Source organism: Trematomus bernacchii, unplaced genomic scaffold, assembly GCF_902827165.1.
Source record: "Trematomus bernacchii unplaced genomic scaffold, fTreBer1.1, whole genome shotgun sequence".
NCBI classification, from domain to species: Eukaryota; Metazoa; Chordata; class Actinopteri; order Perciformes; family Nototheniidae; genus Trematomus; species Trematomus bernacchii.
Genome location: NW_022987905.1, coordinates 1,985,855 through 2,012,796, shown reverse-complemented (window position 1 = coordinate 2,012,796; position 26,942 = coordinate 1,985,855). Strand labels below are relative to the sequence as shown.

The window sequence follows — 26,942 nt, the reverse complement described above, 5'->3', positions numbered from 1 at the left end:
CTTCAGCATGTGTCTCAACCCTCCTCTGAAACCAAAGCAGAGCCCGTGTTCTCTCAGAAGAGCCTGCAGTACCAGAGTGACTGACTGTAGAGTAGAACCCAGAGCGTGTGTAGAGAACTGATCCCAGAACCACCTTTTATCAGAGTTTAACCTGCGCTCTGTCTCAGCTCAGGGTCAGGTCTGAGCCGTCTTGTTTTTTTTAGCTCTATCTCTTCCCAGCATCGTCTGCCTCTGAGCTGCTTTGCTTCTACTAAAGCAGAAAAACATTAAATTAGTTCTCTGCATGCTTCTTGTGGGGTTTTTTATATTTTTTATTTATTTAAGTGGGCTGAAGCATGCCTCCCTAAATGTTAAAAGTCACAAACACACAGAAAGCCTGCAAAAATAAAACACTTTCTTGCAATATTTGATAATTTCCCCTAAATGCAAAACAAGGTTAAATAAATAAACGACCCATTTAAAAAAAAAAATAAAAAAAATTAGTAAAGTTACGGACGAGTAAAATCACCTTCCTCTGTAGGATTTATTTGACAATGACTTTTCAAATTTCAGAAGCGCATACGAATATTTGTAAGATCAATCAACAAAGCAAAATAAGGTTAGTTTTTTAGGAGTTAGGATCAAAATGTGTCCTTAATTAAATATACCGTTTGATAGTTTACAAAAGCTTAGCAAACAGTATTGTTTAATAAGTCAGGAGTCCACCTACTGCATTTTAATAAAAAGACTGAAAGTAAATAAACAAAAACAACATTCAGGCAGTACGTCTACCTGTGATATCAATTCATCTTTATATTGAATGTATTGTAACATTTTTAATCCTGCTAGTAATCTCCTTTTTATGTAACTGTAAGGAAACACTTTTATTGTATCCTTATTACCCGTTACATGTAATCCATTACTCCCTAAGCCTGCATTAAGCATATCTCAGTTTTACTTAACGTCTTTAGAGCTCAGTCTTAGAGAATCTGTTTATATGTAAAGCTGAAATTGTTTTAGATGTATTACTGACAGAAGAACCTCACTTAAATGCAACAATATACAGTGCCGCAGTGACGCGTCCTAAAACCCGGAAGTAAGTTAGCATTTTACCACTTCCGGTTCCTTCGACAAACAGCAATGCAATTTCTCCATAGGATGTTGGAAAATAGCTCGAAATAAGGTCTGTGGTCGACACAAATTTAAGAGACGGGTCACGTTTTGTTCTACGACATTAAATACATCAGCAGTGACCCCACTGGTGATTTCTGAAGAGTTTACGTGTCTGAAAAACGATGGTTGTTACCAAGTGGCTGAATAGGACTACAGAAGTTGTCGAGGCCGTCATTACGCCGAACACATAAACACTCCTCTAAGTTTGTTTTCCCCGTGTTCTGCTTGAAAGCAAGTACCTGCCTCCTGCAAACTGTTCAAACAAACGCTTCAACTTGTACAATTTAGAATCTGTAGTTTTGAACATGGATCTTAAGTTGGCGTGACGTTGAAGCAGCGACCCTGCTGTAGTTCGTTTATAGCATAACGTTAGCATTTAGCTTCTGGCGACTAGATTTATGATTAGAAAATTATAAAAGTAGGGTAGACATGTGGAGATTATCCGGCTGAACAAAACGTGATCCATCTCTTAAATGTGTGTCAACCACAGACCTTATTTCCAGCTATTTTCCAAAATCCTATGGAGAAATTGCATTGTGTTTTTGTCGAAGGAACCGGAAGGAGTTTACTTCCGGGTTTTAGGACGCGTCACTGTGGCGCTCTATTCAGATAAACTGCAATAAACAGGTGAAAACATCTATTTCTCTTGTCAGTGTTTGTGCTGGTTGGGGGTCTGTTCTCTACATACGGAGTAGATGGGTGGCTGGATGGTGGGACCATAATAACCCAGTAGTAGCTGTTAGTGTCCGTCTCCTTTACCCCTAACACAAAGAGGTGGATGTGATTTATAGCGTAGCTCTCTAGCTGTAGTTGCAACACGTTACGGGGCGTGCCTCCTGCAGCTCTCTCTTTTTATTTAAATCTGGACTGTATTCGTCTGCGCCTGGTCCCATCCGTCAGCCAGTGAAATAACACAGAGGTCAGTTTCTTTACAAGCCGTCGCCTCAGCGCCGTTACCGCGGTGACGCTGCAGTCTGACGCCGGCTCGTTGTGTTTCAACAGGTCGACAAACTGGAAGCCTCCGAGTCCCTGAGGAAACAGGAGGAGCAGAACACCGAGTCCCAACCCATCGTTTACGGTAAATATCATCCTCACAGATCTTTGTTGTTGTTGTTGTTGTTCTAGAAGAAACGTGCACCTATTTTATCTTAAATTAGCAGGAATATGCAGGTTTTTAATCAGAATACTTTAATTATCCCGGGGGAAATAGGGTTGCTCCATTTCAGAAGAAAAAATGAAGAAAAATAGGTTTACAAGCATAACAAGTTATCGTAAAAATGTAATGACAAATAATAAAAATAGAAGATTTAACTATTTATATATCAGAATACTTTTATTTATCCTGGGGTTTTTTGTGATAGCTGCTCCATTTAAAAAAAGAAATGTCACAAATAGTATAAAATAATTGTATGAACATAAGAAGTTAACGTTGGAATATAAAGATATTTATATAGACATCTGTAAAAGGTCAGATAAAGATAAAACAAAATAAAAATACTACATATTTATTTTTAATACTTTATTTAGCCTGGGGTTAATTGGGTTTCGTTGCTCAATTGTTTTAATGAATAAAGAGTAATTAAGATTGTGCATAAAAAGATGGAATAAAATCAAGATATTTATATAAACAAGCAAAAAAAATCAAACTTAAAGATTAAATAAAATAAAATAAAAATGTCATTAATAAAATTGTCATTAATGAAAAAGGAACACCCGACTTGAAGCTGATCAAGACCCCTTATTTGGGCGGTTTTAGCACAGTGGGCTAGAGCGTTGATCATCAGATCAAGGGGAGTTGGGGAACACCAGGTCGAAACCCGCCTCTGGCAAGACACTTCACCCTCATTTTCTCCTGTGGGTGTTGTCCACATTAAAAGCTGTTACATGTCTAATATGTATAATATGTGATGTAGAGCGCTTTGAGCTCCTGGAAAAGCGCTCTAATAAAAATGTAATGAATTATTATTATTATTATTATTATTATTTGACAGTTTGCCTGCAGCTCTAACCCCTCTGTTCTGTGTTGCAGGCTCCCCTCAGCTCATGCTCACGGCGGGGCCCAACGTGGCCGTTCCCCCCCAGCAGCCGTACGGTTACGGTTACCCAGCAGCACCCGGATACGGCCAGCCACCACAGCAGCCCGGCTTCGGCTACGGCATGTGAACACCCAACAACCCCCCCACCACCAACACCCCCCCCCCCTCCCATCTGTCCCCCCCCCCCCCCCCCCCCCCCCCCCCCCCCCCCTCTCTGTGTTCCTCACCAGCTTCCCATGGTCCTCTACTCACAGCAGGGGCCACAGCAAGCAGCCCACTCTGATTCTGACTCTTTTTTTATTATTCTGTCGTCGCGAGAAAACATTTGACTGAAGGACTTTTATTTGTATTGTTTGAAAAGAAATTGGACCACATGTTTGTTTTTTTCACATTCCATATTTATGACTACTTATTTAGAATATTTTTTGTGTGTTATGTTATTGTCATGTTGTTGTTTTTTGTATTGTTTTATGGTTTGTGCAGACGTGGACTTGCTAAAGCTCAGCGACCATCCTTTTGAAGTAGGTGGAGGAGCATTGGATTTTGCACTCGTGAAGAAATTAATGTAGAGAAGCTCTTACTCTGACGTACCGAACATGTGAACGGCTTCCATCGTCTCGTCTGTCTGTATAATGCATCATCATTGTATATTCTGAGGAAAGAAGGTTACATATAATATTTGAACATATATTGCCGTTTCGTCGGCTATAGCTAGCAACACTAAGTAATGATAGTATATTCTGCACAGGCGTGTAGCTTTATGGAGTTTTAAATGCATACAGACGTATGTCACCGTGTGGATGTGTGTGTGTATGTGAGCAAGAGTGTGACCTGATTGGTCTAAATAAGAATTTTAACCCCTCTCAGCCTGTATGGGTAACCCCCCCCCCCCCCCCCCCCCTAGATGTTAGCATTCCTTCGTTGGTTCCCTGTATTTAGGTGACCTCTTGTGCCGTGTACAGTGCTTGTGTGAGACTGTATCTGTGTATGTGACGGGACCACGGCGACCGAACCCCCCAACCGTACCGTGTGTGTGTGTGTGTGTGTGTATTTACCCGGAGCCTCCTCCTGCTGAGGTCCGTGTACGCCAGGTGTTGTAGTGTTTCCCCCCTTCGGTCACCACTCCCCCTTTTTTCTGCGTGTACAGATGTGAAAACTTTTCGATGGACACCCCCACCCATCTGTCCTCCACCCGCACTCCTGTCCTGCCCTCCTCCTCCGTTAATGCAAGACCACCAGGAGGCAGCAGGCGGCAGTGTGTCCCGCTGACAGCTACATCCATGAACACTCCTGTAGGTCGTGTGTTTAGATGGTTCAGAAGAAAAGAGATTAGGTCTCACTACTTCCTGTTCTCCATCAGGAACGCTGTGAAATAAGAGCCTGTATTTACCTTGATGTACTTTAACTTCCTTACATGCTTTAAGCTGTGTGTATGTGTGTGTGTAAAGTGTCATCCTAACCCTGACATAAGTTGAATTCCTTTCTGTTGTCATGCATATTAATAAAAAAGGGGATCTGTCATTGATAAGTGGAAGAATATGACTCGACTGAAAGGGAAATACTAGCCGAAATAAAAACAAAAAATTGTACCCGGTGTCCCGCGGAGTCTGTCTGTCTGACAGGAAATAGAAATGTCTACAAACCACTGGTCAGAAGCTTCTAAAGTGCAAACATTTTTATTCTTATTGATGTTCAAGTTACATTAGTGAGTGTTTATGTTGGTTAAATGAGACCCTGTAAGATGTCTTCGAATCAGAGTGCGCAGGCCCGGGCCTTCCTCTCCACATCGCTGCAGTACTTCTCAGACAGCCCTGTAGCCCTGCAGAGCAACACACACACACACACACACACACGGTTCATTCAGTTAAAGACAGTCAAAATATCAGCCTTAAGAATCAGAATATATTGTCAGGTAATGTAGGCTTCCCTCAAATAGATAAAAGTAGCAGCAGCAAAGAGAAGGCACAAGTTAGTTTAAAGAGGACATATTCTAATTTTCAGGTCCATATCAGTATCTTGTGTCTCTACTTCATGTCTCCATGCTTTAATGTTCAGAAAGCTCTTTATTTTTCTCATACTGCCTGTGCTGCAGCACCTCTTTTCACCCTCTGTCTGAAACCAGAGCCCAGTCTGCTCTGATTGGTTAGCTGGCCGGCACTGTTGTGATTGGTCAACTGCTGAGAGATGTCCCGCCCCTTAGCTTATCACGTACAATGTGTTAGCCAAAAGAAGCGCAAGTGTTACATAGTGATGTCACTATGTTCTGTAAGTAAACAAGGGTCCAATGGAAGAGTGCCGGGCCACTACACTTACGCTCTAGTCTGTGACGTAAATTTGTCCCAAAAATACTTTTTCCTATTGAATTACATTGGGAAAGAGATGTCTGTAAATCAGCTAAATATAGCCCTTATTTTAATCATTGGGGTCTAAACGTAGAGAGGAGAGAAACTCCCTCTGGAGGGAACAGGGATTTTAGCCTTTGCAGACCATTAACATGCACAGAAACCTATAGAACACACCACAGCAAAGGGAAAACCCCCCAAAAAGCAGACTAGGGCCTCTGTACTGACTTGAGCTCCTGCAGCTTCTTCTCCTTGATCTCCTCGAGGCGGACGCGTCTCTGCCGGTCTTCCTCCATCAGCCGCTCGCTCTCCTTGAAGAGCTCTCTGCGCTTGGCCACGGCCGACAGCTCTTGCTCCTTCACCTGGGTCCTGATGGCCTCTGCGTGGCGGCTTGATTTCTGACGCCGCTTCTCCTCTTCCTCCTTCAGTTTGACGATGGCTTGCAGTTGCGCGCTGTGTGGAGAGAGTGGCAGTGATTTGTAATTGACCCATAAGGACCCACCTTGACACGGGTGTCACATGAACTTTAAATGTTCTGGAAAGTTCCTTATTCAGCTTTAGCCTTTATTTTATCTCATGAAGTCCCTAAGTGACACACCCTGAACACTCTGGGGGGTCCTGGTCCAGGACATTTGATGTTGTGTTCCCATGACAACATGTCCAAGATGTCCATGTGCCAGGCTAACACATGTGACATAACGAGCTACATTTCAAAAGCTTTTTTGTTTGTTGCTAAAGGTAAAATTCAAGCCATTTAAGAATTAAAATGCTTACATAACATGTCCTTTATTACATTGGACCTGTTGTGAAAACATGTATTGATCAAATTGATATGAAACAAATTAGATAAAAATCGCTGTGACACTGGTGTCACATCGGGACTTTAACCCTAAACTTTCACAGTAAACCCAAAGTGACATGTATGCACAATTAGAAATATTATTATGATCTGCTCAGTTAATTTAGCTGATTCAATTATATTGAGTTGATATATTCTTTATTCTTCAATTCAAAGAATGTTCAAACTAATTTAAACGAAAAAATCATCCTCGTTAATTAAGTTAAAAATAAGAGTTATTTTACCATTAAAGCCCAATGTGACATATATGTCACTTTTCAGATATTTGACACTAGGGGGGGTTACTTGTCAGAAATGTGTTCTAGGTGGTCTATTTAGTCTAAATGGTGTTCCCCTTAATTTCCCCAAAAGTAGAAATGGGTCCGGGTTAAGATGGGTTAAGATGGAGCTGAATGTGTGGATAAATGCAGTGGTGGAATCTAACTGAGTTCTGCAGTTAAGAACAAATGTGAGCGACTTGTATACTCAAGTATTTTGTTTTCCTTTCCACTTATTCCACCACAACTCAAAGGGATGACGATGTGAAAAAACGTTTAAGTGCAGTTTCTAACCTCAGCACCCTCTCAAACTCTGCCTTCTCGCGGCCGGCCTCGATGGACAGGAAGTGCTCTTTGCAGCGAACCTGCTCGGTGCGCGCCGCCATCAGCATCTCCTCCTCCTGCGCCTTCTTCACAGCGAGCTCCTTCTGCTTACTCCTCCAGTCTCTGTCTTTAAACTCCTGGTTCCTCCGAGCGCGCAGCTCATCCTGTCACACAACACATTATCAACGGTCAGCCCGGGGGAGTAATGGATTACATGATGTAACCGTAAAATGGATACAGAAAAAAAAGGTAAATGTATTCCCTTTCAGTTACATAAAATAATCAGATTACATTTCAAACATTTTAGTTTTACTAGCAGGATTGCAATGTTAGTAAAAAACAAAAAAGAGCATATAGTGTTTGTTGTAAAAGGATCAGATTGTATTTCTTCTCTGTAAACTGTACTGTTCTGTAGGATAATACTTCAAGTGTGAATCTATACGCCTACTGCCTGAATCTGCTTTATGGTTCTCACTTTCTTTGCTTCATTTGTTCTGTTTTAATTCAGTAGGTTCATATAACCTCTTTGTTCATAAAATATGTGACACTAAAACGGAGCATTTTCTGTCGGCTGAATATGCTTAATGAAGGGCAGGTTTTTTATAATATAATATCTGAGCAGAGGACACCATTGTTATACTAAATAGCTCAGCTGGTATTTGTTTCTGACCTGCTCTGCTTTGTAGTCTTTTGCCTTTTCCTGTCGGGTCCTCAGCCGAGCAATCTCCAGCTCCTTCTCCTTCTTCAAGCGTTTCTGCTCTGCTTCATACTCTGAAGCCCGCTCCTGCAGAGGTCATGACATATGGATCAAATATGGAAACACAAAACTATATCTCAAAGATAATAAATCACAGATATGTATAGAGTTATTCTTTGTACCACTGTTACAAAGTGATTCTGAGTTTTTTAGAGCTGCTTGTTTTCTGACCATTTTGTTTTTCAAGTACTCCATGTCCCTCATGTCGGCCTGTCTCTCCTCCTCCAGCCTCCTCTCCTTGGCCTGCATGGTCTCTGCGTTGATGCGCATGATCTCCTCCTGCAGGCACTCCTGCGTCTTCCTCTTCTTCTCCAGAGCCTGGAGGAGGAAGAGGAAAACCAGAAAGAGAGAGGAAACAGGGTTCATCCTAATGTCCCACCTCAACTCCTCGACCACGCCATGTTGAAGGACGTCCCGATTGCTCAAATGCACCCGGAGGAGAGAGGAGAGCCGTGGCGTATACTGCGGCTGATCAAAGTTATAAAATGTTTATTAATGTGCTTGAATTTCAGTCAAACATAAACAGTCACACTGTCATACAATCACATGTGCTTTTCTACAACCAAAACAAAAGTTCATCTGAAACAAAAACAAAAACTCTGATAACATAATATAAGATCCATACAGATTATTATTAATATTTTACTATTATTATAGTATTATAACTATTATAATTATTGTTGTTATTATTATTATATGTATGGCTATTAAAGGTGGGGTAGGTAATTCCCTTCAGAAACACTTGTTATATTCCATGGAATGCTCTGACAATGCTTTGACAATAAATACATAAAATATTTCATCTGTGGAAGCCGTGGCGCTGTAAAAAGCACGACCAATCATCTGAGCCGGCCCGGCTAAAATAACTGGATGGCCTACCTGCCTGTCAGCCTTCCATCTCGTGCACAAACTTATCTCGTGCCCTCATTGGTCATGTGCACGTTCGTGTGTGTTGGAGGAGGGGCTCTGTAAGGAAGTCTGAAGGAAGGGGCAGATTTTTTTCGGCTGCGTACTTTCAAATTCGAGCGCACTCGAGCTGGTTTCTCCATTCTTACCTACCCTACTTTTAACATTGATTTATTTTTCATTTTATTTTTTTCAAAAGATTAGATTTAAGTTATGCCAATTTCATATCTGGAATTACATAACGGTTGTATGAGGACGGAGCTAAGACGTTAGGAAGAGAGTGAAGGAGGCCTTTTCAGGTTTCTGGATGAACCTACAGACTCCAAAGTACTAGTACTGGTATAGTACTAGTATTAGTACTGGTATACATGTCTCTGCAGGGTCTGAGTGAGGTCACTGGTCACCTCCAGGTCTTCCAGGTTGTTTTTCTCCTGCTTCTCCCGGGCCTGCTGCTTCTCCAGCTCCTTCACCTCGTCCTGCAGCTGCTTCTCCTCATGTTGTCTTTGGATCTGCTCGGTGATCTTCTGCATCCCCCTGGACACACAGGACACACAACACACACACACACACACACACACACACACACACACACACACACACACACACACACACACACACACACACACACACACACACACACACACACACACACACACACACACACACACACACACACACACACACACACACACACACACACACACACACACACGTTAGATAGATAGCTATTGTTCGCTGGCTAAACAGCACAGTGACAGGTTCATTGAGTTGGGTCTCAAGTGGCGCATTTCCACTATAGCGCGGAACGCGGTTTAAGCGTGCCATGACCGGCCCGTTTTTGGTTGCGTTTCCACTAGGCGTAGTACCAGCTAGCAGGTATTTCACACAACAAAAGTCAGGGTTAGACAAACTTGTACTTTTTACTCCACAAAATTACAGGTTTAGTTACTTTATAGAGAACACAATTTAATACCCGTCCTGTGCAGTGAAAAATGCAAACGTGGTGATTTGGAGACTGGAGAATAAAGCTTTTCTAAAATGGGCTAATACGCATAACCAGTACTTTTACTTTATACTATATATAAGTATAAGTATAAGTATTTTGATGCCAAAACTTGTTTTACTTCAGTATGGTTTTTAAATCAGGACTTTTAGTGGTATTAGAGTACTTTAACAGTTTTCACTTTTACTGAAGTAAAAAGTGTGAATACTTTGTCCACCTGCATGAATTATGATGTGTGTGTGTGTGTGTGTGTGTGTGTGTGTGTGTGTGTGTGTGTGTTTTGCAGTAGCGTCTCCTCACTCGATCCTCTTCTGTTTGCGCAGCTTGTCGATCTGATCCACGGTGTCCAGCGCCCGGCGGCGGTCTACCTCCATCATCGCGTCCAGGCGCTGCTCCTCCTCCGTCAGCTCGCTCTGGATCTGCTTTTTCTCCTCCATCTGCACGTCACGTGTGGCCTGACACTGAGCACCCAGGATCAGCTGAGGGCCACACACACACACACACACACACACACACACACACACACACACACACACACACACACACACACACACACACACACATTTCATTGGAACTTTTAACCTGGTACTCATGTATTATTCTTCAAAGATCTGCGAGCCCCAACCCCCCCCCCCAGCAGGCTGATTTTGGACCTTATTATAAAATCACGTGTACGGTCATGAGTGTAAGAGGGTTTCTTATTTAGAGAAATAATAGTTGACCTTTCTCTTATACAGTAGATAGGCAACATTGTTAAACATGTGCGGTCCAGATGTGAGCAGCTGTTCCCCACCTTGTTGAGTTTCCGGATCTCGTCCTCCTGCTCCAACCTCAGGTTGTTGGCTCTCTTCACCAGGTGCTGCGCTCGGTCGCGGGCCTCCAGCTCCAGCTCCGTCAGCGCCTGGTTCTCCTGCCGGGACAGGTCCGCCTCAAAGATCTGACGCTTCCTGTCCTCCGCATTTTTCTGGATCAAAAGGTATGTTTTAGAGAAAATACTTATTAAATCTTATTAAGGGATATTTAAATGTACGTTTTTTATGTTTTCCTACAATTTCCTCATCTTTTTTCTTCTGGTGCGCCTCCTTCAGGGCCGCCCGCTCCTCCTTGGTCAGAACCCGGGACTCTGAGGTGATCCGCTTAAAGTCAGCCGATGGTAAAATGACGGATTCTCCTGAAGGGTCCTTGAATGGGATCCTGGAACATTTGGCATTATAAGAATACATTTAATAATTATGCTTTTTGTCTCTTCTATACCTCTTATTTATCAGGATACTTAACATCAATCATTTGTGTATTTAAACTGTGGTTGTGTAACCAACCAGTACTTTTACTGTTGGTACTTCAAGTAAAATTTAAACATTCCACCGACTCCATTCTTTGTAGAGTGTGTGTGTGTGTGTGTGTGTGTGTGTGTGTGTGTGTGTGTGTGTGTGTGTGTGTGTGTGTGTGTGTGTGTGTGTGTGTGTGTGTGTGTGTGTGTGTGTGTGTTTGTGTGTGTGTACCTGATGTTGCGGATGAGGTCTTTGGTGACAATTTGAACCGTCGCTCCTTCCTGGTGTTTCTGAGGCGGACTCTTTGTAGACTTGGAGGAGTTTCCACGCCTCACGTCTACCTGTGATGACATATGGAGAGAGGGTGTAAGCAACATCTCACAAACACATTCATAACACACTACACTCAAAAACTAAAGATTACATCTAGGTAGACCTACATTGTACTGTTATAGCCAGTGTTGAAAAGTAACTAAGTACATTTAATCCATACTTTTTTTATTGTACTTTACTTTTTTTGATATTTTGATTTTATGCTACTTAATATTTATACACATTTCATAGGCTAATATTGTAAGTTTTACTAATTTAACACTAATAATTCCTTTGACATATACAACTTGTGATATGCTGATATGATATATTTTGTAGAGTGTTTGCAATATTGACTACACTCACTCACCGTGTTGGGGCTCGCAAAGAGGGATTCATCCACCTGAGAGGTGGGGGCCCGGGTGCGATACCGCCGGGTGTCGGTGCTGTTCCTGGAGTTTGTGGAGCTGGATCCCAGTCTCTACAGGGAGTAACCTCATCTTAATCATAATTTTATTTATTCACAAGTTTAAATAAAAATACAAGAACAATCATAAGAAATAATGGAGACATGTGGAATGGGACACCCCAATAAACTATAGTAAGTTTGAGAATAGGGGCCCAGACAATAAACATAGCATTGAAACTGAGACTGAGAGGGTTCATGTATTATTCAGAAACATTACCCCCCAAAGACAGACCACACTAAACAAAAAACCTAAAAACTAAACTACGCTAACCCAAACTACTAAATGGTCTACAATACTTATTTCATCAGTTTAAACAAAGGTTTAAAATACGTAAGATAAAAAAAACAGACACATTATATAGGACAATTATTATTATCTAAATTATTAGATAAAGAGATTGCATTACAGTAAATTACAGTACATTTAGCTGACGCTTTTATACAAGGCGACATACAAGTGCGAAAACCATAAATAAACACGAAGGAAAATAAAATAAAGAAGAGATTTAGCACCTAATGTAAAATAAATGGAACTTACCATGGTGTTCGGTTATTGGTGGCAACGTACAATGAGTTATCAAGTTAGCAAATCTGAAAAAAGTGAAGCTAATCGGTACAAAACTGACAATACGATTTATATTTTTGCTAGATTACTCATACATTTTACAACGAGGCGACATTTAGAAATGTTTGTTGTCCGTTGCCATGGGAACAAACGTGAGAGCTAAACGTAGGCGGGACCATGTGACGTCATCGTCCGTAACAGTCAGTAGAGTCCTAAAACCCGGATGTAAAAAGACACTGCAAATATTTAAACATGATATTGAATATTCGTTTACTTTTTGTAATTTACAAGAATAAAATAGTTGCCATTTATTCTAGGCAAAAAATTAAACCCGGATGTAATTTAACATTTTACTACTTCCGGTTCCCTCGTCAACCGGAGTGACCGGTTCTTATTATACATCCATGGTAGTAGTGACGTTATTTTCTTCCGAGATTTGTTGTTCTTCGACATAATATACGTCATTAAATACCCCATGCTTGAATGTACGAAAACTTCTTGAATGTCATAAAACCGGCGGTTGCTAACAGTTTACTGAATAAACGACTAAACGTCATCACGCCGAGACGAGTCTGCATTAGCGTTGGCCTACAAAAATACGTCATCATTGCAACATTCCATAAGTTTTCATTTTCCAGCAGTTGATTTTACCATGGCTGAATTGAGTGGACACGTCCAACAGCAGAAGTTTGGAAGATTAGGCTTCCTGCACAGAAAGGAGGAGGTGGACAAACAGAGGTATTAAGAGTAGCTTCCTACAAAAAAAAAGACGTGTTTGTAGATGGTCGATTATACATGCAGTTTAAGCTTTAATTGAGATATACAGGCGTTGTATTCATGTCTTACTCGCATGCACTTTCCCACAACCCACAATGAATCTCTCTTTTTGTGCACACTGTTTGTGTCTGATAGGTCTGCTGCTGTTAAACACGCACACCCTCACTGGGAGAGGAGCCTCCCTCTGGCCTACTGTAACTATTGGACTCCACAATAAATCATTAACCACTTCAATGTGAGGACTCCTACCACAACCGCCTCAGATGGACAAACAACCAAAGAGGAAAAGAACACGTAGGTTACTGTTCAAGCGGAGGGACCCTTTTTATAAATACAGAAAACAACACATCATGCACAGCGTTGATGTAACACACTGATTGATTTTCTTTGCCATCCCCCAATGGCCTGCAGTACATGGTAACAGCTCAGATGAAATCATTTTTTGGGGCAGAGAAGTTGACCATTAACCTCCCTGACTGATAGTGAGCACTTTTCTTGTGAGCAGCTGATTTGATCCAGCGGATCCAGAAGCAAAGTTCACTGTCACAGGCAGGAGCTTGCTCCTCTCTCCAGTTTTTCACATTTTTACAGGACTAAATCTGCAGCCATGGCTTCAGCAGGTTATGGATACTACCGAGGCACTATATTCCTGGCCATGTTTGTGGGATACACGCTGTACTACTTCAATAGAAAGACTTTCTCCTTTGTGATGCCTTCTGTCATGCAGGAAATTGAGCTGGACAAGGATGACCTGGGTATGAGACTCTTAAAACTATATATTCACCTTATGTATGCTGCAAGCTCCAAGAACACACGTTAATCCAGGACTTTTATTGCACATTTTTACTTCACCTTCTTATATTTTATATAAATATTTATTTATTTTATTTGAATCATAATCAGAATTCCTTTATTCGTCCAGCAGTAAAGGTACATTGCAGATAAAAAGGCAAAATGAAAAAGAGAAGACTTAAATGTTAAATGAAAAGGTAAGCATATGTCATTAAAAAAAAGAAACAAACTATAAAAAACTAATAAGTACACACAAAAAAAGTATTAACAGTATTTAAAGATGTAAGCAAATATCAAAAAGTGTCAAAGGAGCCAGTAACTTTAACAAATTGTAAGTAAATTGCAAAGCATTTCAACTTTAATTTTACTTAAGTGTATATAGCGTGTAAGCGTATAATATGGTGCAACTTTCCCTGGGATTAATACAATATTTTGATCTGATTAGATAAATGCCAATTTGAACATAGGTAGCTTTTTCTAAACTAGAATGTTTTCGAAATCCAAAGCTGGATGAACTATTAATCCACACAATGTCATCATCTTAAGTATTATTGCTTCAATACATGCTGTTACATTGACTTATCCTCACACACTATATTTGTATTACGACATCTATGCTTCATGCATTTGTAACATTCATTCATTCATACATGAAACATTAGCTTTACAGGAAGAATGGTGTATCAGACTAAACAACATACTGTATGTCCAATGACTACAGATGAAAAATAGCCTCTTGGATAATCTTTACAAAAGTGGCTATTAATGTGCGTCATCCCTGTAAAATAAAATATATATGTAGCATAGGGTGGTCCTTAAAATTGAAAGTCGGAAAGTCTAAGCTCCAACCCCCCGAATTCATTCTAATAGTCAAGAAAACTCTCCTGGTGAATTTTTTCCTCAATCTGACAACATTTACCCCTCCCTCATCAACCTTGAAGTTTAGCCTCAGTTGCAGCACCGTGGCTGCTGGTGTGGCAACCTGGTTGATGAGGGAGGGGTAAATGTTGTCAGATTGAGGAAAAAATGTTGTTGGAATTTGAATAAAATTCACCAGGAGAGTTTTCTTGACTAGTATAACGAATTCCGGTGGTTGGAGTTTAAAATAAATTAATTCAAAAAGATGTACCTCTCACGAAGGACCACCCTAATGTAGCACCATCATTTCTTGCAGTTGTATCTGGCTGTTTTAACTCCCCTTTCCCACCTTCTTTTCCTCCAGGCATGATCACCAGCAGCCAGTCTTTGGCCTATGCTATCAGTAAGTTCATCAGCGGTGTGCTTTCTGACCAGATCAGCGCCCGCTGGCTCTTCTCCATCGGCCTGTGCACGGTGGGATGCATCAACGTGGTCTTCTCCTGGTCCTCCACCGTCGCCGCCTTCTCCGCCCTGTGGTTCCTCAACGGGCTGGGCCAGGGCCTCGGGTGGCCCCCTTGCGGCAGGGTGCTGCGCAAGGTACCTGAGCCACAAAACATCACTGCTAGCAACACACTGACATTATAATATTATTATAGATGTGATTTTCTCTCCTGAAGAACGAATAGGGGTCAAAATGAGCAATATGAGGCAATAATCTTCTATCCCGATTAAGGATAAATATAACAATATAGCATATTTTTTCGTGATTCAATAAATAAATAGTGTATTTTAAAACCTATTTATCTTTATATTATAATTTTTCTTTTAATATTTTATTTATTACAAAATATGTTATATGATTCAATCTTATTTATTCAAGAAAATATATGAACATCATACATTTTACAGACTTTTTCCACCATTTGTTTTCTCCACAAATGGTGTTCTTCATGTGTCCTCTCACATCAGCTGTCACTCAGATATAACTGCTGTCAGGTCACAACACTGCACTGGTTCAGTTATTTGATCCTTCCTGTATATCACAGGCAAAGATAATGACACTTCCTGTCACCTCTGTCATGATTTCCGGTCGTTATTTAAAGTTTTTCCCTTCTCTTGTCAGTGGTTCGAGCCCTCTCAGTTCGGGACATGGTGGGCGATCCTCTCCTGCAGCATGAATCTGGCCGGCAGCCTGGGCCCCATCATCGCCACCGTGCTGACGCAGAGCTACAGCTGGAGGACCATCCTGTCTGTCTCCGGGATGATTTGTGTGGTGGCCTCTGTTTTCTGTCTGCTGTTCATCAAGAACGAGCCCAGCGAGGTGGGGCTGCCCAACATAGAGACAGCAGCCAAGAAGAGCAAAGCAGGTGAGACTGAGTTTTAATGAACGCTTTAAAGAGGACATAGTATGCTCATTTTCAGGGGCATATTTATATTAAGTGCCTCTACTGTGACATGTCTCCATGCTTTAATGTTCAAAAAGGTGTTTATTTTTCTCATACTGCCTGTGCTGCAACCTCTTTTCACCCTCTGTCTGAAACCAGAGCCCAGTCTGCTCTGATTGGTTAGCTGGTCGGCTATGAAGATGTGATTAATCTTCTGCTTAGCCCCCTAGCCCATCACGTACAATGGCGTTGAAGCGCTAGCCAATAGGAGCTTGAGTGTTACCTAGTAATGTCACTATGTTCTGGAAGTACACAAAGGAGTTCAATAGAGGCGTTTCAGGCAGAGGGGGAGGGTGTGGGACAGAAACTCCCGCGGGAAACCATGTTCATGCACAAAAACCTATACAACACACTAAAGGAAAGCAAAAGGAAGTATAGGGCCTAATTTACACATTTTCTCTCAGTAATTGTCTGTCACTGTGACCAGGCTAGCCTTTTTAAACACACTAGGTTAACATGCAGGTGTGAGTGTGTGTTGCCTCTTGTGTTGTGACTAAAGGTCGGTGTCTCTCTGGACTCTGTACCCACTGTGCCCCTCAGATGTCATCTGTGTGAGCTGTGTTGAGTGTTACCGAAAGTACATTTACTTAAGTACTGTACTTAAGAACATTTTTCAAGTACTTTTAATTTCATTTAATGCTACTGTAATTTTCCTCTACTACATTTTGAAGGGCAAGTGACTTTAGAGCCAGTTTATTTTAGTTTTTTGAAAAAGGTTAAACTATTCTTCCACCACTGGCTGTGTCTCTCGTGCACATGCTTTTATATAAATACTTGGATGTCATTATGCCATCCTGCAAAGACCACATTTAATACATCTGAATGAATGATATGTCTTCTTTGACTTAGATCTTACGGGGCGACTAGAAAGCGTCTTTGAGCACCAGGAAAAGTGCTATAAAAATTAAATTTATTATTATTATTATTATTATTATTATTATTATTTAGTTTTCACAGAAATGGGGCGAAGCCTGCGAGCTAGTTCAGGCAGTCAACTCGAGCACTTATGCTGCATTCATACATAACGCCCCTTGCCACTCTACAACCAACCAAACAGAGTCTCCTTAATATGCCGCTCTATTTAACCTGCCAGATCTCTCTCCATGCATTACTTGCTGCTGCTATTGCTGCAGCTACCTCTACGTCGCTGCTGCTTGCCTGCCCCACCACCACCCCAGCTTCCACCCCAGCTTCCACCTGTAGGCTCGGGGGGTTAGTTATTTAATCATCACTCATTGTGCTATGTATATCTGTGGAGTGATGAGGCCCGAGCCTAGACGCCAAACTCAACTATATGCTGCTTCTAATAAACATGTTAAAGAAACACGTGAGTTGTCTGACTGAAATGGGAAAATGAAATGGATAATACAAAGTTAGTGGGTGCAGTTTTTCTTGATTTTTATGTTATCGACCATTAATTGTTGTTACAGAACCTGGAACAAGGTGGTTCTACTTTTAAGTCTCAATGAGTTCGATTTTTTTATTTAACTTTTTTGTTTTATTTATTTTTGTTGAGCCACTCCACTGAAAGAGCCCACCTCGCTATAATAACACTCCTCTTGTTCAGGATCCTCCAGTGATGAGAGCACGCTGTCTGAGTTCCTGCTGTCGCCCTACCTGTGGCTGCTGTCCGTGTCCTACCTGGTGGTGTTCGGGGTGAAGACTGCCTGCACCGACTGGGGACAGCTGTTCCTCATCCAGGACAAGGGCCAGTCGACACTCATGGGTATGGAAGAGATTAGAATTTCTGTATGTTGAGAGGTTTTTATTTTATTATTTCTTGTGAGTCACTCTTTTCTTCTTCATAGGCAGCTCATACATGAGCGCCCTGGAGGTCGGAGGCCTGCTGGGAAGTCTGGCAGCAGGGTACATCTCTGACAAGGCCGTGGCCAAAGTGAGTTTTGTTTTAGTCATTTTTCGCATTTTAAAGAGGCCCTATTATGCTTTTTTGGAGTTTTCCCTTTCCTGTAGTGTGTTTATTATTAATATTGATTTGCACAAGTCTCAGATGTATCACAGCCAATCACAGCCTTACATATGAATTTGAATTTTCTCTCCAGTTCTTGCCAGTGGTATTATTTGACATGTCCTTATTTGTATAGCAAGGCAAGAAAATCTACGGCAACCCTCGCCATTTCATCCTGATCTGCATGATGGTGGGGATGTCTGTGTCCATGTTCCTGTTCAGAGTCACCGTTACTGCAGACAGCCCGAAGGTAACATCTCTGACTCATTAGAAAGCGATTCATTAATAATGAGACATGCATGGCTGAACCTCTCGTTTGCTCCCTCAGGTGTGGATACTCTGCCTGGGTGCTGCCTTCGGTTTCTCCTCTTATGGACCAATAGCATTATTTGGAGTTATAGCCAATGAGAGCGCACCGTCCAACTACTGCGGGACATCACACGCCATCGTTGCCCTCATGGCCAACAGTAAGTTGATTCAAACATTATTACATCATTCATGATCTACACATACTGAGCCAGACCTTTATGCATGTTCCTTCTAATAAACCGAGCTTTATTTAAAATGTATTCTAACACTGTTATCTTGTAACAGTAATCTGAGTAAGTCTTCTTGTAATTTAGCTGTAAGTGAATAGTTACCATTATTTGTATCCTGATGAGATGATCCTTTTAAATGTAATGTTACTCGCCAAGCCTCATTGTAAGATATATCCTCTAATCTCGGAGTAAACTTCTCTCTGTGTTTGCTCTCCTCAGTCGGTGGCTTCCTGTCTGGACTCCCGTTCAGCACCGTCGCTAAGCACCACGGCTGGGAAACTGCATTCTGGGTAGCGGAGGTCACCTGCGGCATCACCACGGTTGGATTCGTCCTGCTGCGCAACATCAGGACCAAAATGGGCCATGTGTCCAAGAAGGCTTCTGACTGAAACCTCATCAAACCTCTAAAATACTCTGAACCATCCTCATATTTTTCTACCCTCATATCGTATACTGCAGTATTTTCTGTTCCACAGGACATCACGCTCTGAGAAGTTGAGCACTTTTCTATTTTTGAAAGGTGATTTTCTACGTACAGTATTTTCACTTTGAAAATGGCTTCACTAACTGTATAAATAAAGGGAATATTAAAACAACTGCATATATTGTATTTCATGTATTTAAAGCAGAGGTGGAAGAAGTACTCAGACATTTTACTTCAGTCAAAGTAGCAATACTAAAATTGTAAAACTACTCACCTTTTACAAGTAAAAGTCCTGAATTCAAAATGTTACTTAAGTAAAAGAACAACATGATTGGCTTCAAAGTATACTCAAAGTACCAAAAGTAAATGGGATATATATTGTCAAAAAATGTACTAAATTACTAAAACGCCTAAATAAAAAAATATGACGATGCTTTTAAACACAGTATTTTATTTAATCTTCAAGTATTTACAAAACAAAACGTATTTACAATGTGTTTATAGAGTGATGCAGGAATGAGTCCTAAATGAGTAGCACATGCTGTTTGTTTGCTTTTTAATGTGTTTTTGGTTGTTATCCTGAAATAACATCTGTGGTTAACACAAGCTGAAGAGATTTTAACATTTTGTTCTCGGACATCAAATATGTCCGTCCACACGGGTCAATTGAAAAACGCTGTCCTTCAGAGCCGACAACAAAAACACATCATCACTGCACCGCTCTATTTCCGGTCCGATATCAACTTGGAAAAAGAAACAAAGAAAATCCACTTTCATTTGAAGTCTGTAAATCTGTTGTTGGAAAACTAACTAAGTCTGGATTGGTTTTAAGATCCCGCTCCAAAGTTGCCAGCTTTCTCTGCGATCTCCAGCGAACCCTTCAGATTCTGGTCGAAGAGTTCACACCTGTTGGAAATATGATCGTTAGAAATCTGATATGTAATCTGAAATGACCAGATTCTAATTTTAGTACAGCAGATTGGAAGGCTCTCTCACCTGATTGGCATTTCCAGGGAATAAAACGGGTTCTTGAGGGCGAAATCTGAATATATCTCATAAATCTTCCTCAACAGAGCATCTATTCCAGATTGTCGGGGGTCCGCCAGCACGATAAACTTTATCCCTGAAGGAACAATAGGATTTATATTAGATTGGATACTCCTTATTGAACCCAATTTGGGGGAAATTGGGATTGTAAACAAGGCAATGCACATGAATTACAAATGAAAAGCAATAGAAAAGAAAACGGTAAAAATAAATATACATACTGACAGTGAAATATATATATGTCTATAAAGTATTGTGTATACAATATAAATATACAGAATGGAAGTCAGTATATACTATGATAGGCCTAACCCAATGAGAAAGACATCAGTTTAAAAATCAACAAAAAAAGTAATTATGTCGGGTTAAAGGGGAAGTATTACAAATAAGTTACTGAGTTACTTTGAAACTCCATCTAGCCTTTTTAATTGGACTAAAAATCACACTTTTCTTTAAAAACAATGGCTCATGAAGCTTGTTTATCTACTGACCGGTGAGAGTCTGGTAGCAGTGGAGTTTGAACACGTCGGTTTCCAGCATCTCAATCCCTGAACTGCCAACCTCTGGGGACAGCTGTGAACCAATAGCAAACAACCTGTGAAAGCACACAGGAGAAATACAATGCTTTACATGGTGATCTACACATACAACAACAAAATACTTTAGTATGCCATACAACTGATCCACATGAGGATCAGGTACAAATGGATAAAAAAAAAGGATAACTGAATATTTTTACTTAAAGGTGGGGTAGGTAATTTCGGAGAAACCAGCTCGAGTGCGCTAGAATTTGAAAATACACAGCCGGAAGAAATCTGCTACTTCCTTACAGAGCCCCTCCTCCAACACACACGAACGCGCACATGACCAATGAGGGCACGAGATAAGTTTGTGCACAGATGGAAGGCTGACAGGCAGGTAGGCCATCCAGTTATTTTAGCCGGGCCGGCTAAAATGATTGGTCGTGCTTTTTACAGTACTACGGCTTCCACAGATGACATTTTTTAATGAATTTTTTGTCAAAGCACTTAAGATATTCATTGCTATCGGGATGTTAAGAGCATTCCATGGAATATAACAAAAAGTGTATCTCGAGCCGGTTTCTCAAACTTACCTACCCCACCTTTAAGCAAATAGTCTTCCACGTCTGAGATTCAGTTACAAATAGATGTGAACAGCCTCTCCAGTCCTTATACCTGTACTATAACTGACTTTGGGGATCAGTGAAGCATGTAAAGGTTAGAAACACAGACTCGGAACTGTTTTATGAAACATTAATTTAACTCACGAGTGGAACATGGAGGCCAGCATCAGCTTCTCGTTGGAGCTCAGGCGCGCCCGTCCAAAGCGAATAGACACGGGATAATTTAAGGAATCCTTCAAATATTCAAGGATGTCCTTTCCCTCTGCCGTGTTTTTGCCGAGCACATCAGCGCCGTTGATGGACAGCACAGCATGGCCCACTGGAGAATAACCACACACACAAGTTTCAGCTAATACAGTTTAAAAGTTAGACTTTGACAAGGCATGCAGTTGAGTATCCCAGAATAATAAGGAGTACACTTTCATGTCAAATTAATTATGCAGACAGAGAGACTGCAGAGTAGGAACATTGTAAGGGTAATCCCAATGTTCTCAGTGTCCTTTGTTAAGGCCACAATTCAAATTGATAATTAATTCACGGAGAAGGATGTTTCAAATGCTACCGTGCAGCAACCAACCTCTAAAGGAAAAAGAAACACAAAACTGGATAGCACAAATGTGAATGCATAGCTCTCATAAAGTATAATATCGGTAGGTGGGTGATTTTAGCATTGATCCAGGAAAACAAACATTGCTGGGAATATTAATCCCTTTCAAATTAATATAGAGACAAATAGATTAAATAATTGTGTTGAAGGTAGTCAAAGCACTGCACAAAGAAGTTGGAAATAAAATGTAAAACAAAAACAAATGGACATATCAACAGTAGAGAGATAAATGTATATGCAGTGGTGTAAATAAGTAACAACGTAGATTTACTCAAGTTCTGTACTTAAGTACACATTTCAGGGATTTTACTTGAGTATTTCCATTTTTTGCTACATTTATTCAATACCTTTATTTGTTTTGCATATTTATATTAATGATGTGCAATATAATCAACATTTAATTAGACTCAGTTACATCTGGAGTAACATTCACAAGCTACCCTGCAGTGCAGTATACAAAGTCTTTCAAAGTAGCTGCACCTTTACCAGCTTTGATAACACTTTAATGCATCAATAATTATAATCAAAACATATAATATATATTATTCTGAAATGGACCAATCTGCATGAGTACTTCTACTTTTGGTACTTTAAGTATATTTTGATGCTAATATTGTTGTATTTTTACTTGAATAACATTTTGAATGCAGGACTTTTACTGTAACAGAGTTTTCCTACACTCTGGTACTTCTACTTTTACTTAAGTTCAAGATCTGTGTACTTCTTCCACCTCTGCATACACACTATGACATATAGAGGAATATACCAAACTACAAATAGTAACATATAAAGATAGGGTACTATAAACATTATTAAGTATGTACATTTGTCTCTAAATGAAATGTAAATGTAATGAGCTACAGAGAAAGGCGTGTCCTTAAAAGGATAATAAGACAATCGGTGCATTTATTAGAAGTATATTTACTTCAGATGTTTAGGTCTTTAGTCAACACCCCCAGCTAGCATCGAGCTAACACTGTGCTAACGTTACCTTTGATTCCGTCCCTCTGTCCATACGACACGACCACCTTCTCATCGTGATGCTTCAGCACTAAATCTAAAGGGTAGCTGAAAGTCTTCTCGGCCTCTGCTCTCGGCACATAATTGTCATATTGGTAGATTAAACCTCCAGCCTTGTTCACCACATACACACTGAAGATCACCATCTTTGCGACGTCCTGCCCAGCTGACTACACTTAGGTCAGGTGACCACAAAGTGTCAGAAAAAATGTAAATTAGCTTTGCCAATTTTTTATTTGTTTATCATTTGTATGTTTTTATTTATTTCAAACAAACATATATAACTGTTGTGCAGCAATATGTTGAGCCAATACAGATTAAAAACCATTCCTTCGAAAAAAACAGAAGGACTCAATTACCCACAAATCCCTACTCCATTTCCGCATATACGGGGTGTCTAAGGGGCTCTTCCACGGGTTGAACTTCCTTTCACTCCGACATCTTGACGAGGAAACATGGTGAGGACAGTTATTACACGTTTTGTCGAAACAAATCACAAATGTAACACATTTCTGAAACATTTTTCGAGTTCTTGTTTTTCGGAGCATTTGTCGATAGTGTTGTACTTCCCTATGCTGTGACAAAAGTGTGTGGATGAAGCGTTAAATTGTTACATTTTACACATTTAGCGGTCGGCTATTTAGCTAGCTAACGTTAGCTAGCTTGCTAATTCCACCATGCTTTCATGCTACACTGGTAAAGAAATATGAGCCCAATACGTTATGTTGCCAACTTGAGACCTACATGAATGTATACATGACGCTGTCAGTGAAACTAGTACAATGCTACTGTATTGTAACTTTAAGTATGTCCAATGTAAAACAAATTGTGAGGCTTGCAACGTTTTCTGAGGACGCTGACAAGGCCATCCCATGCCGTCCAGCGAAGTTAACGTCACTCTGCTAGCTCCTCACACCAGCAGTGCAATTTCTGTCTTCAATACTTTACTGTAAAAGCAGTTTATACTTGTGTGATTTGTTTTGGAACCATGCGAGCAGCACACGTATATTGTAAATGAATGACGTTTTTTCTATCTTGTCTTTATAGCCTCCCAAGCAGGATAAGAAGAAGGACGCTGGGAAGTCCAAGAAGGACAAGGACCCAGTTAACAAGTCCGGGGGCAAGGCCAAGAAGAAGGTACGATTTTATGTCTTTATTGAACAAGGACCATGCATAAAAATACATTAATCTCAAAAAGATAAGAGTTGTTAAATTCCAGATTATAGCTAAATTAATTATTGCATTCCCTCGGCAGGGACACTCATAACAATCAACTCGAAACCTATTCTAGTTTCTATCAACTTTCAATTAAAACAGACCAAATGTAAAGATGTATAAAATATAAACACTAGCACATTTGCCAATGTAACTACAACTTAACAATTAATTTAAACCAACCTCAGATGTTATGTTTTGAAATTAATGTTAGCAAGACGGAGCGTTTCTTAATCCGTAAAATATTTTGTCTCCGAGCAGAAGTGGTCCAAGGGAAAGGTGAGGGACAAGCTCAACAACCTGGTTCTCTTCGACAAGGCTACCTATGAAAAGTTGTACAAAGAGGTGCCCAACTACAAGCTCATCACCCCCGCTGTTGTGTCTGAGAGGCTGAAGATCCGTGGCTCCCTGGCCAGGAATGCCCTCCAGGAGCTGCTCTTCAAAGGTGAATATCACTGACAACATGCCTACATTCGGATCAACCACTGAAATGGTTAAGCACCTTTTGCTGCTCTAATCTCAGCGAGTCCTGACAGAATTTGCTCCATTGTTTGTCCTGCAAGGCTATTTGTGGTGAAGTTTAATTTTATCCTACTTAATCATATCTCAAAAAGTCAAGTTGGAGCTGGGCTGTTTTACTCTTAATGTAATCTGCTATAATATTTTACATTGGTGGCAGAAAACAGGCTGAACTAACTGCAACGGGGCCGTGTTTTAACAAAAAAAATCTACATGCATCATTAGTAATCCCCATCAGTACAGCTCATTGGCTGTGTCTGACTTCTATAAATGCTCACTCTGCGTATCCACACTAAGTGTTTTTCAGCTGTTCTCAGGTGGCAGTGATTTGTATGGTTGACATTTAGTTTGGCTCCTGCTTTCATCAGTAATCATAGCTGCAACATTGCTGTCATTACATTTTGAAATCCTCTTCAAAATACTGAAAGGATGAATTGCTAGATGAAAGCACAAATATCTGTTCTTGCATCCCACCCAATTTATAAAAAAAAAATAACATACACAGTGGTGATGGCTTGTGTCTTTATACAACCTGCCGCCAGTTTCAAAAGACATGTTTGTTATTCAAAATGAAGTGGAAGTAAAGTGCATCGTAACCATCGCTCGCTTTGTTTAAGCTTACCTGAATTGAACGGCATTAGCCTTTTGTAAAGCAAACCCATTTTTAAGACTGAGCTTTGTCTTGTTTCTATTGCATATCTATATCATATTTGAAACATGCCCTTCTGGTCCATAAACTGTTCAACCTCATGAGTTTGTTCTCTTTTAAAATACTATAGTAGTGATTTTAGAGCCTGAATCACAACATGAACTGCATTGCTGACGTGCATATACTGTGTCTACTCTCTGTCCTCTCATAATAATATTCCAAAAGCTCAGATTAATCTGTCAACTTTAAACTGAGACGTTTAGACTTTCACTGACATTTAAAAATGATCTAAGCACACCTTAACTGATCTGCAGAGTAACTAAAATAAGGGCACGTGAATTGTTAATGTGTGGATAAAACTGATGGAGAACATTATCCTGTTTTGTCTTCCAGGCATGATCAAACTCGTGTCCAAACACAGAGCACAGCTAATCTACACCCGTAACACCAAGGGTCCAGAGGAGGAGGCAGCACCAGAGGAGAAGGAGAAGGAGGAGAAGAAGGACAAGAAGGCGGAGAAGGCAGAAAAGGCAGAGAAGGCGGAGAAGGCAGAAAAGGCATAAGTAGGTACAACAACATGGAAACAAGATGAAATGTACATTTGTATGAGAGTTGTATATATTTATTAATAAGCTGCATTCACTGACTTCAATTCCCTTTTGTCTTGCAGGTTCTCCGGTTTCCTCTGAGCTGTTTGTAGTACAAGGTGAATAAAAATGTAAAGACAAAATCATACAGTGTTCTTTCATTACTGTTCATGTGAGAACTGATGGGTCAAACCTGGTCATCTTGTATTAGTGGTACTGTGAAGAAATTGTTTTGTAGGCCATCCTGGTTGTTTTTAATTTCACCAGTGTGGTATTTAAGTCTGTCTCTTATGTGGTAGAACAAAACCTTAAATATCTGCTGCTGGGCAAATCTGTCCAGGGACTACATGTGAAAAATAGCCTCACTGGCGCATTTACAGAAATGTCTATTAATGGCCACTTTCCCTGTTAAATGAATACAATAATTTGGGTAAAACATGCAATAAAACACACTACGGGTTTCTGAGGTGCATTGTAAGGGATATGGTTCCTCCAAAAACGAAAGCACATTGGTTCATAAACATTAAAACGGCTTCATTGTTTTGGCTAAATGTGTTTTGAATCCTAATCCAATGATAAAAGCTTTTTGTTTAACCCCTCTACTTCCACAAGGCAATGTGCTTTTTAATTATTGGAGAGAATCCTTGTTGGCACTTCATTTTGGATATTCTAAAAATGAACATGCTGCGTTTCATTGTAACCTTTCCAGGCATTCTCTCCTAGCAGCACATTAGATGATTGTTGCTAACCTGTGCTGCTGGGTGTGTTCTCATCTCAAATTGAGGCGTGTGTTGCATTCAATTACTATCAATGAGTTCTCAGTTCAGCTGCGTCCACACAGTGTACCTAACGTTCACATCCAACAAATTCAAAGGGACGTCTACTCGGCTGATCTTGTTTTCGGTGCTCGACGGATCATTTCCAACGTGGTGCCAGGGATTCATCATTAATGCCTTCCATTTGTCTGTTAAAAGCCACAGGCATTGAAAGGTTATGAGATATTGATAAGAGACTGTATAAAGATGAAGCTACCTCAGGGCGTGACAGAGGAGCTGATGGATGCTTTCAGACGTCCCTTTGACAAAGCTCGGCAATACTCC

General features: G+C 40.5%; 5 protein-coding genes across 8 annotated transcripts in view; 3 read left to right on the top strand and 2 right to left on the bottom strand.

Annotated features, from left to right (window-relative positions):
• Window positions 1–3,368, top strand: part of LOC117470149 (clathrin heavy chain 1) — a 35,129-nt gene extending 31,761 nt beyond the window's left edge. For both annotated transcript variants that reach the window (XM_034114730.1, XM_034114729.1), the window contains 2 exons: window positions 2,155–2,230; window positions 3,182–3,368. In XM_034114730.1, coding sequence (XP_033970621.1) covers window positions 2,155–2,230; window positions 3,182–3,315 — 210 coding nt within the window. In that variant the 3' untranslated portion in view covers window positions 3,316–3,368. The remainder of the gene's footprint in view (window positions 1–2,154; window positions 2,231–3,181) is intronic.
• Window positions 3,369–3,402: 34 nt separating this feature from the next.
• cfap45 (cilia and flagella associated protein 45) lies at window positions 3,403–12,394 on the bottom strand. Its single transcript, XM_034114728.1, has 12 exons — window positions 12,227–12,394; window positions 11,590–11,700; window positions 11,139–11,248; window positions 10,686–10,830; window positions 10,430–10,600; window positions 9,937–10,115; window positions 9,038–9,167; window positions 7,899–8,045; window positions 7,641–7,754; window positions 6,941–7,134; window positions 5,759–5,983; window positions 3,403–5,007 (listed from the first exon to the last, which is right to left on the bottom strand). Exons 1-12 carry the CDS (start codon window positions 12,227–12,229, stop codon window positions 4,941–4,943), a joined length of 1,596 nt encoding a protein of 531 aa, XP_033970619.1. The 5' UTR covers window positions 12,230–12,394; the 3' UTR covers window positions 3,403–4,940.
• A 268-nt stretch (window positions 12,395–12,662) lies between these two features.
• On the top strand, window positions 12,663–19,486 carry slc37a4a (solute carrier family 37 member 4a). Of its 2 annotated transcripts, none has more exons than XM_034114845.1 (9): window positions 12,663–12,991; window positions 13,166–13,324; window positions 15,045–15,277; window positions 15,804–16,047; window positions 17,693–17,851; window positions 17,934–18,019; window positions 18,228–18,341; window positions 18,420–18,558; window positions 18,850–19,486. In XM_034114845.1, the coding sequence occupies exons 2-9, from the start codon at window positions 13,294–13,296 to the stop codon at window positions 19,017–19,019; spliced, it is 1,176 nt and encodes a 391-aa protein (XP_033970736.1). In that variant the 5' UTR covers window positions 12,663–12,991; window positions 13,166–13,293; the 3' UTR covers window positions 19,020–19,486. The 2 variants fall into 2 exon arrangements, with proteins under 2 accessions (XP_033970736.1, XP_033970735.1); XM_034114844.1 differs by having other exon boundaries at window positions 13,166–13,785.
• trappc4 (trafficking protein particle complex 4) lies at window positions 19,486–23,035 on the bottom strand. Its single transcript, XM_034114846.1, has 5 exons — window positions 22,844–23,035; window positions 21,390–21,564; window positions 20,593–20,696; window positions 20,051–20,177; window positions 19,486–19,960 (listed from the first exon to the last, which is right to left on the bottom strand). Exons 1-5 carry the CDS (start codon window positions 23,016–23,018, stop codon window positions 19,882–19,884), a joined length of 660 nt encoding a protein of 219 aa, XP_033970737.1. The 5' UTR covers window positions 23,019–23,035; the 3' UTR covers window positions 19,486–19,881.
• Window positions 23,036–23,256: 221 nt separating this feature from the next.
• On the top strand, window positions 23,257–25,988 carry rps25 (ribosomal protein S25). 2 transcript variants are annotated; one of them, XM_034114874.1, is made up of 5 exons: window positions 23,257–23,330; window positions 23,920–24,009; window positions 24,349–24,532; window positions 25,649–25,818; window positions 25,926–25,988. In XM_034114874.1, the coding sequence occupies exons 1-4, from the start codon at window positions 23,328–23,330 to the stop codon at window positions 25,816–25,818; spliced, it is 447 nt and encodes a 148-aa protein (XP_033970765.1). In that variant the 5' UTR covers window positions 23,257–23,327; the 3' UTR covers window positions 25,926–25,988. The 2 variants fall into 2 exon arrangements, with proteins under 2 accessions (XP_033970765.1, XP_033970767.1); XM_034114876.1 differs by having other exon boundaries at window positions 25,649–25,822.
• Window positions 25,989–26,942: the final 954 nt, after the last annotated feature.